Source organism: Dendropsophus ebraccatus, chromosome 8 (genome assembly GCF_027789765.1).
Source record: "Dendropsophus ebraccatus isolate aDenEbr1 chromosome 8, aDenEbr1.pat, whole genome shotgun sequence".
Classification (NCBI taxonomy): Eukaryota; Metazoa; Chordata; class Amphibia; order Anura; family Hylidae; genus Dendropsophus; species Dendropsophus ebraccatus.
Genome location: NC_091461.1, coordinates 104630746 through 104646242, shown reverse-complemented (window position 1 = coordinate 104646242; position 15497 = coordinate 104630746). Strand labels below are relative to the sequence as shown.

The window sequence follows — 15497 nt, the reverse complement described above, 5'->3', positions numbered from 1 at the left end:
AACCAATCAGATTCCATCTTTCATTCCTCACAGACTCTTTGGAAAATGAAAGATGGAATCTGATTGGTTGCTAGGGGTTTCACTTTACACCATGTTTGATAAATCTCCCCCGAAGGTCATGACCCTATTACACACACTGTCCACCTACTTTTTGGACCACTCTGTATATCAGTGTAGAGTCCAGGTTGTTAGCTCACAGGATTGTGTAGATTAGGGGTGTCAAACCGCAGCCCTCCAGCTGTGGCAAAAATACAATTCCCATCATGCCTGGACAGCCAAAGCTAAAGCTTTGGCTGTCCAGGCATGATGGGAATTGTAGTTTTGCCACAGCTGGAGGGCTGCAGTTTGACAACCCTGATCTAGATGGATAAAACTAGAGCAAACTGCCATTTGTGTGAAATAATACTTCTGTATCTGTATGGTTCCGTTCACTGACAGCAAGCGGGGATGATAATAAAGGTCATACAAAACTGGGAAAAAAAATAAATAAATAAAATATATATATCGTATTTCAAGTAAGAATGAAGAACATTAGCATCTTGAGACCCTCCACTCCAGGCTGGATCTACATAGATGGGAAGATACAGGCAGATGCCTATCAGGTGTCCTAACTGCTGAGCAGTCACAGGAGTCTAGACAGCTCCACACAGAGAGAGAGCGTCCTATGGCACCTTCTAATGGATGTCTCAGAAGTCATCAGGGATCACACTCAGGTCATTCAGGCTCCTCTCAGCAGGATCCTGCTACCTACCTGTGCCCAGCAGCTCTGCAAGGGATAAAAGGTTGTCTTAGACTTGACTGACATCTCAAGAAGTCAGACAACCAAAGTCACTTATAGGTCACTGAAAAAGAGAAGACATTATGTCAGTCCATTATATTACAGAATAGTGAGCGCAGCTCTGGAGTATCATACAGTATGTAACTCAGGATCAGTACAGTAGGTTGGGTGGTGGGTTATATGGGGGAGGGGGTTTCTTGGAACTTTGGTATAAACAGAAAATCCTGGGCTGGTTCATGGATGTCTGTTATCATGTACTGGGGGGCATGGGATGCGGGACCAGCTCAGGGCCCCAAAAAATATATATACATATATATATAAATGTTTTGGTGTTTGATGTAGTGTAGGGATCTATGTATGTATTCATTTATGTATTTATTTGTGCATTTATTTTTGTGGAATGCAACCGGACTAGGGGTTTAGTGTAGAGTATAGTTATGTTAGTTATTGTTAGTTACGTTATGAGTTTTTATAGTGTTATTATTGTGGTGTTTTGGGGAAAATCTAGTTTGCACGTGTGGGGGAAAATAATGTAATGTTTGTACACAGTGACCCCACCAGCAGAATAGTGAGTGCAGCTCTGGGGTATAATACAGGCTATAACTCAGGATCAGTACAGGATAAGTAATGTATGTACACAGTGACCCCACCAGCAGAATAGTGAGTGCAGCTCTGGAGTTTAATACAGGATGTAACTCAGGATCAGTACAGGATAAGTAATGTAATGTATGTGCACAGTGACCTGACCAGCAGAATAGTGAGTGCAGCTCTGGAGTATAATATAGGACAGGGGTACTCAACAACTTTTAGTGAAGGTCCACTTACCAGGGTCTATTGTCAGGTGAAGGTCCGAGCTGAACATCAGTAGGAAACGTGTTTTGTTACTTTGTCACAAACGTTCAACTATTTATATACAGAATTGCTGCTTATTAGCGGGAAAACTGGCATTTTTTTCTCTCTCACCAGCCCTTTGATATTAGGTACAAAGGGGGTGACTGCCCTGGTAGTATATAGCCCCCCTGTTGCTCCCCCAGTAGTGTATAGCCCCCCCTGTGCGCTCTCCCTCAGTAGTATATAGCCCCCTGTTGCTCCCCCAGTAGTATATAGCCCCCCTGTGCGCTCTCCCCCTGTAGTATATAGCCCCCTGTGAGCTCCCCCCAGTAGTATATAGCCTCCCCGTGCGCTCTCCCCCTGTAGAATATAGCCCCCTGTGAGCTCCCCCCAGTAGTATATAGCCCCCCTGTGCGCTCTCCCCCTGTAGTATATAGCCCCCTGTGCGCTGTCCCCCAGTAGTATATAGCACCCTGTGAGCTCTCCCCAGTAGTATATAGCCCCCCTGTGCTCTCCCCCTGTAGTATATAGCCTCCTGTGAGCTCCCCCCAGTAGTATATAGCCCCCGTGAGCTCCCCCCAAGTAGTATATAGCCCCCCTGTGAGCTCCCCCCTGTAGTATATAGCCCCCTGTGAGCTCCCCCTGTAGTATATACCCCCCCCCCCCGTGCGCTGTCCCCCTGTAGTATATAGCCCCCTGTGCTCTCCCCCCAGTAGTATATAGCCACCTGTGGGGTCCCCCCCAGTAGTATATAGCCCCCCTTGTGCTTTCCCCTCAGTAGTATATAGCCCCCTGTGAGGTCCCCCCTGTAGTATATAGCCCCCTGTGCGCTCCCCCCAGTAGTATATAGCCCCCTCAGTAGTATATAGCCCCCTGTGAGGTCCCCCCTGTAGTATATAGCCCCCTGTGCGCTCCCCCCAGTAGTATATAGCCCCCTCAGTAGTATATAGCCCCCTGTGAGGTCCCCCCTGTAGTATATAGCCCCCTGTGCGCTCCCCCCAGTAGTATATAGCCCCCTCAGTTCCCCGCTGCGGCTGTCGTTCCCCGCTGCGGCTGTCTTCGTCTCTTCCCGTCGGTCCGGCCCCCGGCTGATACGCGCTCTGTAGGGATGTCCCGGGGATTCCCCAGCAGGGCGCGCATCAGTGACCTCAGCGTACGCCGGCGGCCTGCACTTCCGGGAAGGACAGGCCGGCAGCGTACACTGAGGTCTGTGGTGCGCGCTCTGCTGGGGAATCCCCGGGACATCCCTACAGAGCGCGTATCAGCCGGGGGCCGGACCGACACTGCCCCCAGCCCCACAGGCGTACTGACATCTAAGGACAGCACGCCTATGGGGCGGGAGGCAGTGCGGTGGGGAGCGGGACGGACCGGATCCAGGGCGGTTAGGAGGTCTGACCAGGGGTCCGGACAGCTGGCCTCCGCGGTCCGGGTTAGGACCGAGGTCCGCCAGTTGAGGACCCCTGATATAGGATGTAACTCAGGATCAGTACAGGATAAGTAATGTATGTACACAGTGACCCCACCAGCAGAATAGTGAGTGCAGCTCTGGATTTTATTACAGGATGTAACTCAGGATCAGTACAGGATAAGTAATGTAATGTATGTACACAGTGACCCCACCAGCAGAATAGTGAGTGCAGCTCTGGAGTATAATACAGGACATTACTCAGTTTCCATACAGGTAGCATATTTTATTATTACAGTATATATAATATGATCTTATCTTTGTGTTGGGAAGATGCTGTTTACCTTGTGAGTAATATACATAACCCTAGAGATGGGCCACTGGTAATGCCGCCTTATCCTGTTGCGTGACTCATTATTAATACACCTTGTATACTTATTTCTCGATAAACTTTAATATAGATATAATATCTGTCATTTATTGCCTCCGGATGTTTGCAGTGTGGTGTGTGTTCTACTCCCCAGGCAATGTACATGACATCTACAGTATATACAGTCAGAGACAGCCTATTGACACTGTGCACTCACTCACAATGTCAGGGGAGCAGCGCACAGGTAGGTGACTTAGGTAAACACAATGTACAGAGCACTGTAAACCTGTTGTATTGTAATACTATAGTTAATGAGTGTATAACACTAGATTACCTGAAGCTATGGGAGGGCCTTAACCCTTTTGTGACCAGGAGGTGAGTAACCCCAGCCTACCTGTCACTCCACTCCCTGACAACCTACATAGCAACAACCAGCTATGTGTCAATTGTTGTTGTACTACAAGTACCAGCAAGCCCTGGCGATACATTTTAGGATTTAAATTGCCACGTGTTTCTTATGACATCAAACCACACAGCGACCTATTGCTGAACTACAAAACCCAGCATAACCTAAACACCCCATACAGTATATCAACAGAAATACAAACTATCTACAAGTTCCGGTCAACTTTATCAACCCTTGTAGTGACTACGCAGCTATGGAACCAAGCGACGCAAGCAAAGGGTTAATGACCCAGCCTTTTGACGTGCCAGCAAGTTGCTCCACACAGGTTTCTACATGCATGGCATCATGTGAATGAACACAAAGAAGAAAAAACACACACAAGAGATTTACATTTCTGGCTGTCCTACTACAAGATCAGCCCCTGTCCCCTCCCCAGCCAGCTACCTGCTCTCTATAGGTGAAGTCCTGTCACTGCAAAGAGGAGTCTTACAAGTTCATACTATAAATTGATCTAAAAGTTAAGTTTTGTGAAGTCATCCAGTGACCACTAGGGGCGCCCTCCTCATTCTGGTTGCATGGATTTCTGCTCTCTCTCTCTCTCTGCTGGAAACAAATGTGCTCTTAATTATCATATGTATAAGTGAGTTTCAGGAAGGGGGCTGAGCAAGTCAAATCCCATCACTGCCAAGAGCAGGCAGTAACTTTCAGGGGGCTGGAAACAGAGCTCTGGAATAAAAGTGCAAGAGGACAGGAGGGAGAAGCAGCAGAGCCGCAGCCTCTTTATCTGAACGACTCCCTAAGCCCTTGTGCAGGAGGCTGGGAGCCCCCCTGGCATTCACCGAGCCTTGGATTTTACCCCCCAGGACAACTTCCACCAACTTTCCCCAAACTTTTTTCCTAACTTTTCCCCTTTATGTGCAAGCTGGGAATCTAAACAGGGAAGGACTTTGTACCCTGGGATTGTCAACAGAGGGCAAAGTCAGCGAGTGACAGCGAGTGCAAAGCTGGGCAGCCTGGATCTAAAGAAAATTGTCTCCAGTTGCTCCACCAGCATGCAGAACTACAAGTATGACAAGGCAATGGTGCCAGAGAGCAGGAATGGGGGCAGCACCACTCTCAACAACAATAATGGCACTAGCAACTGCAAGAAGATTCTCCTTATCTTCCTGGATCTATTCTGCCTGATAGTCGGTGAGTCGAGTCTTAAGTTCCCCTTTAAGCTCAGGTCAGGGCTGCCACTAAACACTACAGCTTATAGCAGTGTTGCCCAACCTGTGGCTCAGTGCTAAACTACAACTCTCAGCATGCCCTGACAGCTGGAGAGCCACAGGTTGGGGAACACTGGTCTTATCTCTGCCACTTACTCCTCTGACATTGTGTAACTCATTGCATTATTATTGCACTTATATCCCTTTGTACTTTGCATTACATTGTGGCTGCATTGTATAATAGTTTGCAGTATATTGTGTTTGGATTCTATAATATTTTGCATTCTATTATCTTTACATCCTGTCATATTTTGCATTCTATTATGTTTGCATTATTTTATGTTTGCACTTTATTATATCTTGCACTACAGTGTGTTTGCATTGTATAATATAGTATAATATTTTGCATTATATTGTGTTCGCTTCATGCATTGCATTCATTGTCTTTAGCATAATATATTGCCTTTTTTCGTATATATTTTTTTGCATCTGTACTATATTTTCTTTACATTATATTTGTGTTAGCTTTATGCATTGCATTCATTGCCTATTGCCTTTTTTTGTATTTGGATTGTATATATATTTTTTTGCATTTGTATTATATTATCTTTACGTAATATTTGTGTTAGTTTTATATAATATTTTGCATTTCGTAATATGTTCCATTCAGTTCCTCTTCCCTCTCGCTGATCGGTTCCTTAGTTTATACCGCAGCCTGGTGCCCACCTGGTGCCACTGTTTAACTTCTGGCACACAATTATTTTCACTCCCCTTCCTTTATTCAGGAAATATTTTGGTAAGGAAAAAAAGTTGATGTGTAACATTGTATCCTGCCTGCAGACTTTCACTCAGCTCCTGTCCCTGGTGGCTGCTGGATGTGCAGGGTTGAGTTTCACTTGTGGTGTAGATTGTCGCAGTGAAGAAAAAAACAAAAAGGGAAAGTGTATCATTAATATGTGGAAACCACCTGGAATATCCAGATCTACCAGTTTTATTCCACGGTAATAAATAATATAGTAAAAAATTCACTTGATGTTGTGTAGATTTGTGGGTTTGTGCCATATGCACCCTGCGGACATGTGGATAGCGGAACTACAACACCCAGCTGTATATGGTATTCATTATGGTCAGCCATCTGCTGGGAGTGTGTGTGTGTGTTTAGATTGTAGCTTGTGGTATATAAACTAGACAAATTAGGTTGTACACACTACTGTGTGGTCCTGGAGAATTCCTATAGATTGTATATGGGAGCGGCACTAGTGTAGTGTTCACCAACCTGATGTTGCAAAACTACAACTCCCACCAGAATTGTAGCTTTGCAACCAACAGCTGGGGAGCCAGCACTGGCCAGTATAACCCATAGGGTCCCTGAGAGTGATCAGCTGTATGATAGGAGTAGCATGCATGTTATGGCAGCGCCTGTGTCTCCGGAGGAGTCTTATCAGATTTTACAGAAATCCTTTCAATATCTTCAAAGAAATCCCTTGCGCCTTTGCTGCTTTGCTGCGGATTCCCCACATTGCATTCTGCAATCACTGATCTATGACTTCTCCTCCACTCAGCTGTACAACACTTCTAAAATGATTTTCCAAAACCACAATTAGACCCCCCCCCCCTCCCTTATCCAGCGGACTGTAACTTGATAACTAGGAGCCAGGAGAGGCGCCGGGTCCACAGTCACTCACTGAACCAGATATAGGATGATAATAGCTTTGGAATCAGCTATCCCTTTAAGAGCATCCTCAGCAGTGACAAATGTCCCATTCAGCATGACCACAAGAGCAGCCGCAATGACTTGTTTCCAAAGGTCATGGAAGCCTACGCATATTGCAACCACTTGGCGATACAAGCTAAGCTGCATGTCAACAATGTAGTAAGTAGCCGGTCAATAGGAGATATTTAAAGTTGACTTAAAGGGTCTGTAAAGCTGAGGCGAATCCATAAATCATTCTATAATTGACATCTGGTTTGCATTGAGCATGGTTGGGGGATTGGATAGCGTTAGGCCCTTTAAACGGAGTAAACGTCCCCCTTGATGTACAGTCTGTGTTGGCTCTGGTCCATCCTCTCCAGTTGAGATCTCATTCTCTCTCTGTCATTGCTGGTGCAAGCTGTTTGCATGATGAAGAAGGATTGTGTGAGTGAATATTGCACCGATTGTGCACTGCTAGGATTGGACTGTGTCTTCTTTCCATCCTTAAGTCTCGGCCTTTGACTACCTAGACCTGCTGACAGCTAACACCAGCATCAATGCACTGTCCATCCAGATTAAAGGTGCAGTTGCCAGATAATAGTATCATGAGAGGAGATAAGACTTGGCAGGTTAACTTCACGTTTGCACTGTAAACTTTCCAAATATAGGAGCTAATCCCAGGCCGCTCCGGCTAATCTCTGGCTGTAATCCTCAGATCATTGCCAGATCCTTTTTTTTGTGGTTTCAATTATTCAGCATTTTCTACTCTGGGTAGATGACTTTTATGTGCAATAAGAGTCTCCTGGGAGGCAGCTGAGTGTTGGACACTTTAGTGTCACAGCATTCTCACTTTATGGCCATGAAATACGATGTCCTGATGCGGCTATCGGGTGACGCTGGGCAGATGCCTGCTGAGGTTGACTGGTAACTGAGATCAGGAAGATGATGTTGAATACCTTAGGATCATTGCATGGAGGGGGTTAAGAAATGTACAATGTTGCAAAACTGGAACTGGTCCCGAAGCAAAGAATGGATGCAATGTATCTAACTGGATTACTATAGATGGCTACTTGGAAGCCAATAACCTTAGACAACCCATATGGAGATACATACAGATGTATCTCCTGTATAGAAATGGCTTCCCAGGTAGAGGATCTAGCTTGAGGCTCCATGGTTCTTGGTTATACCCTAATATGAAGTCTATGGTGTCTTAGGCTACGTCTGTAAATCAAAGAGCGGAGACGGGGGGGGGGGGGAACGTTTCATTAGTGACTTTTCTGATCCTCCTTATTGCAAAATTCCTCAGCCTGACCCGGTGTAGGAGTCATCTGTCTTGTCTATACCTTGGCCACTTTCTGCCTTGCACGCGTGGATTTGGGGAACGGCATAGAGGAGTGGAGTAGACATTACCATTCAATAGGTGTCTGCGTTTACAGTAAACCATAGTCAATAGTCAATTTGTCCTTTATGGATAATGGCTGCTACTGTTGTCCCTGATTATGATCACTAATCTTACGTTGACAAAAGCTTCGGTACAGACTCTTCTGCATCTTAAAGAAGCAGCACAGGCCAAAACATTGGGCTCATTTACATCAGTATCAACCATAACAGTGGTGGACGCTGGATGAAGACCTTGTCACCAGGCTAAATCTGCTTTTATAACAATGCAGTCCAATAGGTTTATCTGCCTATGGGTTGAAGACGTCTGAGATAAGAACCAGGGCTACTCAATACCAGCATTCCCTGCAGACCACAGATGACTGGAAAGTGTAGGCAGAGCCGCCCATCTGGTCATTGCGAGGGGCTCTAGAGGTTATGGAGACTGGTACGGCCGTGTACAATCAACTGAGATAAGCACCAACACAACAGGTCTTTATAGTGATTGGTTGACAAGGACTGATATGTCTTGACTTTTCTTGGAGGGTTAAGTGATGATGAGGATAGTAGTGGCTGGATGAGAACCAGGACCAGCACTCAGCACCTGACAGATTATAATGGATGAACATGACTGGTCATCGGGAGGTGAAACGGAGGTTACATAGACTGGTACAGCTCTGCGCAGTCAACGGAGACATCACCTTGGTCTTCCCCCTTTCTACTACTGTCTATAGTGTTCCTTCTGGAGCCAAAGTTTATTTAGCGAATGATTGACAGGTGTGAGGAACTCTTCGGGGAGGATTTACAAGAGGGCTTTCTTAATCCTTCATTTTCCATAGTCTTAGATGGTATCACAGACTCAAAGGTGGTAGGAAAATCCCAAGTATTTCACCAATGCCGGACAACAGATTGGAGTAATTTCACCCACCCAGGTAATAATATTTACAGAAAAGTTTCTTATTCCTACAGTCGAAGAGGTTTCGGGACCATCTGGAATAACTTTTGAGGGAGGGTTAACCCTTTACCAGCCAGGCGGCATTGACTTCTTTATTTTTTTTTACCCCCGTCCAACTTGTCGCGGCCCCAGCCGGGCCATTTAGGGACCCAGCGTCTGCAAATATAATAAACCTGAACATGTCTGTAGCGTGGGGACAGACCAAATGGGAAATCTAAACTTTCCAGGAAACTCCTAGTGAAACAGCAGGTAACGCCTGATCCTCTTTTTGTGGTCAGAATTTTTAAGAGAAATTTAGTTACTTTTGACTATTTTCGTCTTAATTAGTCTTTTTTTTCATGGAAACTGGATCTGCCTGCTGGTTTTTTAAAGGGAAAGGAGGAGGGGTGGGGTGGGGAGGGGGCCTCAAGCTTCACAGACAGAGCTGACGGGGTCTGGAAATGTGCACTGATATATACACATATGTGTCACCAGATTTTTCTCCAGAATTTGTCGGCTGTTTAGTTTTTTGTTTTTTTTTGCAAAAAGGACCAAAACCATATGTAATCTTTAAGAGCGGAGTCCCTTGCCTTTGATCTCCTGCAATATGAGATGCCTGTAAGTGGAATCTGATTTGCAGCCTTGGAGGTGACCTTCAGCCGGTCATATGATTCCTCATATGGACAGTTATGTAGCGTGAGCTGTGGCAGATCTAGAATGTGTGTGCATATAGATGTGCGTGCACCTGCCTCCCCCAAGCCGACATGTAGAGCTTAATAACTAAAATTATGTTTGGCCAAGGAAGGGGCAAGTGATACTAAACTCCTGTATATACAACATCTATATAGAACTTAACTGTTGCATTGCCACCTAGTGGTTATTTAATTAGAAAAACCTTTTGAATAGGCATCTTTTACAGACTTAATGGGGGGAGGGGGGGTCATATCAATTTCCGAAAACCATTTTTAACTCTATAGACTGTATAAATCTAGTGTATAGTTATTTTGAAAAACCTTTCGCATATGCATCATAAAAAGTTACCGTCAGGGTCAGAGCCTCTTATTTATTGTTTCAAGCACTATTTCTCTTACAGGAACCACTATGGACAAAGGATCCTAAATAGGATTGTATTGCTACCTGGTGGATAGTTTTTTTGAAAAACATTTAGCATATGCATTATAAAGATTTACCTTCAGGGTCATAGTCTCTTAGTTACTGATCGCGTCATCTACTATTTCCTTTTTGGGAATCCAGATACCTGCTTTAAGGGGTTTTAGGCCGAGCCGTCGGCTATATATTCGAGAACAGTGTGGAATATACTCTAGCTTTAGGTCTATTAGGAAGGCAGCAAGACTTGGAATAAAACCACTTTGGCAGGTGTTGTAACTCCATCCAGAGTGAAGAAAGGCGACTTTTCAACTATTTGGTAGAGTTTTGAGTCTGGAAACATTGGTTGGAATTCCTGTTGGGAGCTGAACTAGTTGGAACCAAGCTTTCCCAGGACCTGATAGGGTAAGGGAATAGAAAATGACCACTCAAGGTTGTGTATTCACCGGGAATTTCAGTGGAAATACTAATATTGGCATCACCATTCTGAGTTTTCCTGGATCTGTTACATATTAACTTAGATATAACCTGAGAATGGAAGCAGAGGGTAGAAACGCTCTGCAGGCGGGAACCAGGGGCAAAGTCTTGTCTGAACCTGTAGCCGAGAGGTGGGAGGTCAGGGGGTCCCTGTGCAGAATCCAGCTTCTAAGGATTCCCTCACGTAGCACTACATGCACTTCATGCACCACAACCTTAGAGGCTCAGAGACTGTGCACACGTGACCAGGATTTGTTCCTATGTTCGTCTCTGTTTGTGTGTTTTCTTCCAGTATACTTTATGACGTCTTCTCATCTTCTTCTGTAGAGCTGCTGGCGGGAATCCAGATGTAATAAGGATATTGGAACATCTGCAGGGTTTGAGGGAACAGCTGACAGGAAAGCAGTGCAGACTGTTCCTCCACTTCTCATCCTGACAATTGCTCTTATGTTCTTATAAAATTATTTAGAATGTTTCAAGCATAAAGATGTCTATGTCCTCATTTCTTGATTCCATGTGCTTCCCCGATGCTGCTGGGAGTTGCTCTGGACATTATCAGTCTCCTCCTTCCTCTGGCAGCTGACAGTATAGTCTCTTCTTATTTCCCCTAAATGAGGAGTCTTCTTAGCTATACCACCATGTACTGCAGAGGCTCTGCTCCTTCCCTGACAAGCAGGGAGAACGTTATTTCTGTTTGCTACCCTGTCCTTGCTCTGGGGGGGAGTAACTGAGCATGTGTGTCCTCCGATACTCAGCTCATCAGGTGGACAGGGACAGTGACCGAGAATGTGTGTCCTTCAATTCTGAGCTCAGGTGGACAGGGACAGTGACTGAGCATGGGTGTCCTCCATCACTTAGCTCATTAGGTGGACATGGAGGGGGAATGAGTATATGTGTCCACCAGCCCTCAGCTCATTAGGTGGACAGGGACAGTGACTGAGCATGTGTGACCTTCAGCCCTTAGTTCATCATGTGGACAGAGACAGTGACTGAGCATGTGTGACCTTCAGCCCTTAGTTCATCATGTGGACAGAGACAGTGACTGAGCATGTGTAACCTTCAGCCCTTGGTTCATCATGTGGACAGAGACAGTGACTGAGCATGTGTGACGTCAGCCCTCAGCTCATCATGTGGACAGGGATAGTCACTTAGCATGTGTGACCTCCAGCCCTCAGCTCATCATGTGGACAGGGATAGTCACTGAGCATGTGTGACATCCAGCCCTCAGCTCATCATGTGGACAGGGATAGTCACTGAGCATGTGTGACCTCCAGCCCTCAGCTCATCATGTGGACAGGGATAGTCACTGAGCATGTGTGACCTCCAGCCCTCAGCTCATCATGTGGACAGGGATAGTCACTGAGCATGTGTGACCTCCAGCCCTCAGCTCATCATGTGGACAGGGATAGTCACTGAGCATGTGTGACCTCCAGCCCTCAGCTCATCATGTGGACAGGGATAGTCACTGAGCATGTGTGACCTCCAGCCCTCAGCTCATCATGTGGACAGGGATAGTCACTGAGCATGTGTGACCTCCAGCCCTCAGCTCATCATGTGGACAGGGATAGTCACTGAGCATGTGTGACATCCAGCCCTCAGCTCATCATGTGGACAGGGATAGTCACTGAGCATGTGTGACCTCCAGCCCTCAGCTCATCATGTGGACAGGGATAGTCACTGAGCATGTGTGACCTCCAGCCCTCAGCTCATCATGTGGACAGGGATAGTCACTGAGCATGTGTGACCTCCAGCCCTCAGCTCATCATGTGGACAGGGATAGTCACTGAGCATGTGTGACCTCCAGCCCTCAGCTCATCATGTGGACAGGGATAGTCACTGAGCATGTGTGACCTCCAGCCCTCAGCTCATCATGTGGACAGGGATAGTCACTGAGCATGTATGTCCTCCAGGACTTGGCTCAGGTGGATGTGCACATTGCATACACTATGAACACTAGGTGGTGCTATACTTTTTATGTAATTTTAAAGTAAATCTCGAGGCCTTTCACTTTCTATAATGTTGCAGAAATCTCCTCTGTCTCTATGTGTCGACTATTCTGTGCCCATCCACTGTAATGCCGTTGTCATGTGTCACCATCTACCTTCCCTCCCATCAGCCATTTGATTAGGAAATCAAGAAGAGCGGAGAAGGGGCCGAGGACAATGCGCCTTTCAGCTGCCTGATCTAATTTAATATCTTTGAAAAGTGAATTCAGCCTTGTGCTGTGGCTTTCAGCGGCCATAGAAATGTCTCTGTGAATGCCAATTCATGCCGTCCATAACTCCGCCAGAGCCAAATGGCCGTTATTTTTTTTCCCACCAATTCTATTGAAAAGTTTGCACAATAGACATTGTTTTGGGGCCGTCTCCTTGGCAACCGCCATTGATGCCCAATCGGACATCTCAGTCTCAGTAATCTGTCCTGGACTGTTATATAGCACCCCTCATAAATAATCTGGGTGTAAAAAATAATCCAGCAAATTTTAGAAAGCGACGACTTGTGTCCCTCACCGTCCCCACAGCCTTGTGAATATTAATGGCTGCCTTGTATACTTGGTGCCTGCGGAGACTTGTTGTGTTCAGACTTGCAGCGAGTCTCTTACAGAAAGTGAGGATGGCCGCGTCCTTAAATTACACAGAGATGTTTTATGAGCTCTCGCTAATAGGAGCGTGAAAATAGTGAAAGGACTGAGCTTTGTGGAGCAGGTTCAGGCCGCCCCTGGCCCATTGTCAAAGGCCTATTCAGACTGAGCTTTAGCTGAATGGAGCAGTGATTAACATGGGAGACAACGGCCCAGGCCTGTATACAGAGCTCAGAGCACAACTGCTGGAGGAACTCATCTGTGCAGCAAGATGGGAGTTGTCCCATGTCCCATGGTCAGGTCATGTTGGGGGTTGTAGTACTCCATATGTATTGTTATATAAAATTGTATTATGGTCAGAGATAGTAGTCAGGTCATGTTGTGGGTTGTTGTGCTCTATGTACAGAGTATAATAAAGAGGTATTATGGTCATGACCAGTCATCAGGTTATGTTGAGGGTTGTGGTGCTTTATGTATGAAGTATAATAGAATGATATTATGGTCATGTACAGTAGTCAGGTCATGTTGGGGGTTGTAGTGCTTTATGTATGAAGTATAATAGAATGATATTATGGTCATGTACAGTAGTCAGGTCATGTTAGGGGTTGTAGTGCTTTACGTATGAACTATAATAGAAGGATATTATCGCCATGTCCTGTGGTCAGGTCATGTTGGGGGTTGTAGTGATTAAAGCACAGAGCATAATACAATGATATTATGGTCATATCCAGTAGTCAGGTCATGTTGGGGGTTGTAGTGCTCTATGTAGCCTGAGAGATGTCTTCCATTATGACTCCGCTCTTGCCACTCAGCTATCAGGCCTATGAAGGAGCGTAATAAAGTTACTTTATCTGGAAAAACAAGAAAAGCAGAAAAAGCAACAAAACACAAGAGTTTATTAGTTCAGGTTAATCTTTTGGATCTCCAGTAAAGCAGGAGGACCTGGAGGCTGTGGGCCCTGGCGTTACCGGGCAGCATAGTTACAGAACTCTCTTTGAACCCGCTGCACGTTCTTAATCCCTCTTTGTTTTTCTTTTAAGAAATCGCTTTTATTTCCTTCCCATGAAAAGGTTTCCTTGGAACGTTGTGTGTCGGCAGATCTCGCAGCCTACTTTGGAGTACAGACCTGCTGGCAGAACTCGGCTTCTCCTCAAACGTTTCACCAGTTCAGATCTTGGGGGTTCAAGTTCAGGATAAAGAGTGCTGAGCGCTGCGGGGCGCAGACAATGAGGCTTTTCAGGAGGACAGCGGCCGCTCCAGAGGCAGGAGGCTCCCCTTACAGCCGCTCATGGGATGTGCATTGCTTCTCTCTGTTTCTGGTTTGATTTTCTTTAGTGGGAAATTCATTTAGAGGGGAGGGAAAAAAATCTTCAGAAGTTTTTATGTTTGTCTTAGAGGCGGAGGCGGCATCCTGAATGGCCATAAATTAGCTGGGAATCGATCCCTGGTGTTTCATGTGCAGGGAGGTGGCATCTGGGGGCCGCAGGGCCGATCACTTACATCCATCCAAATTGGATTAACTTATTTTTTCTTCCCTCCCTGATTTTTTTTTTCTTTTTTTGGCAGCTCCACATTTAACCTTTGCAACATCTACATTTACTCCAAATTTTTTTTCTGTTTTTGAATTTGATAAATCCTTGCACCATGTGTACGAAGCTAAAGGAATAGATTGATGGTTGCGGCGCGTCATTTATAAAGTCATAGGGGGAGATTTATCAAGCATGGTGTAAAGTGAAACTGGCTCAGTTGCCCCTAGCAACCAATCAGATTCCACCTTTCAGTCTATGAGGAACGAAAGGTGGAATCTGATTGGTTGCTAGGGGCAACTGAGCCAGTTTCACTTTACACCATGTTTGATAAATCTCCCCCATAGTGTTACAAGAGTGGGCGGGCCTTAATAACGGACTCGGCCTCCATTGTTGGAAACAAGATCTAGCCTGGTCTAATGTTGTTTTTTATGAGGGTCGGTCATTGTCTTAGGCCGCCCATACACATAGCTATCAACCAACTACCCTATACACTTGGCATCATCCTTTACTGTCTATGAATAAAATGGAGACTTAGTTGTGTCTTTCTACATGGAACAAGTCAAATCTTTTAACCAATTGTTGGATTTTTTTATTGTCCTCTTTGGGCCTAGTATAAGGTTCTATCAGAAAACTTATTTGTGTGTTTTTTCCTGGACTTGAGGACTATAGAGAGCAAAGAAAAGTGTGTAACTAAATGTACAGCTCTATATAGGTAGTGTAGGGCGACAAACCAGCATCCCTATTGTGGAGATTAACATTAGAAGATGCACTCTCCGTTTTCAGATTTTCCACGGTGCATCC

At 45.5% G+C, this 15497-nt stretch overlaps 1 protein-coding gene across 2 annotated transcripts in view; it reads left to right on the top strand.

The window, feature by feature from the left end:
* The first annotated feature begins 4444 nt into the window (after window positions 1–4444).
* Window positions 4445–15497, top strand: part of PLPP3 (phospholipid phosphatase 3) — a 47517-nt gene continuing 36464 nt past the window's right edge. The window contains exon 1 of one of the 2 annotated variants that reach the window (XM_069981311.1): window positions 4445–4981. In XM_069981311.1, the coding sequence (XP_069837412.1) occupies window positions 4843–4981 (139 nt within the window). In that variant the 5' untranslated portion in view covers window positions 4445–4842. The remainder of the gene's footprint in view (window positions 4982–15497) is intronic. The other variant, XM_069981310.1, reaches the window with a different exon arrangement.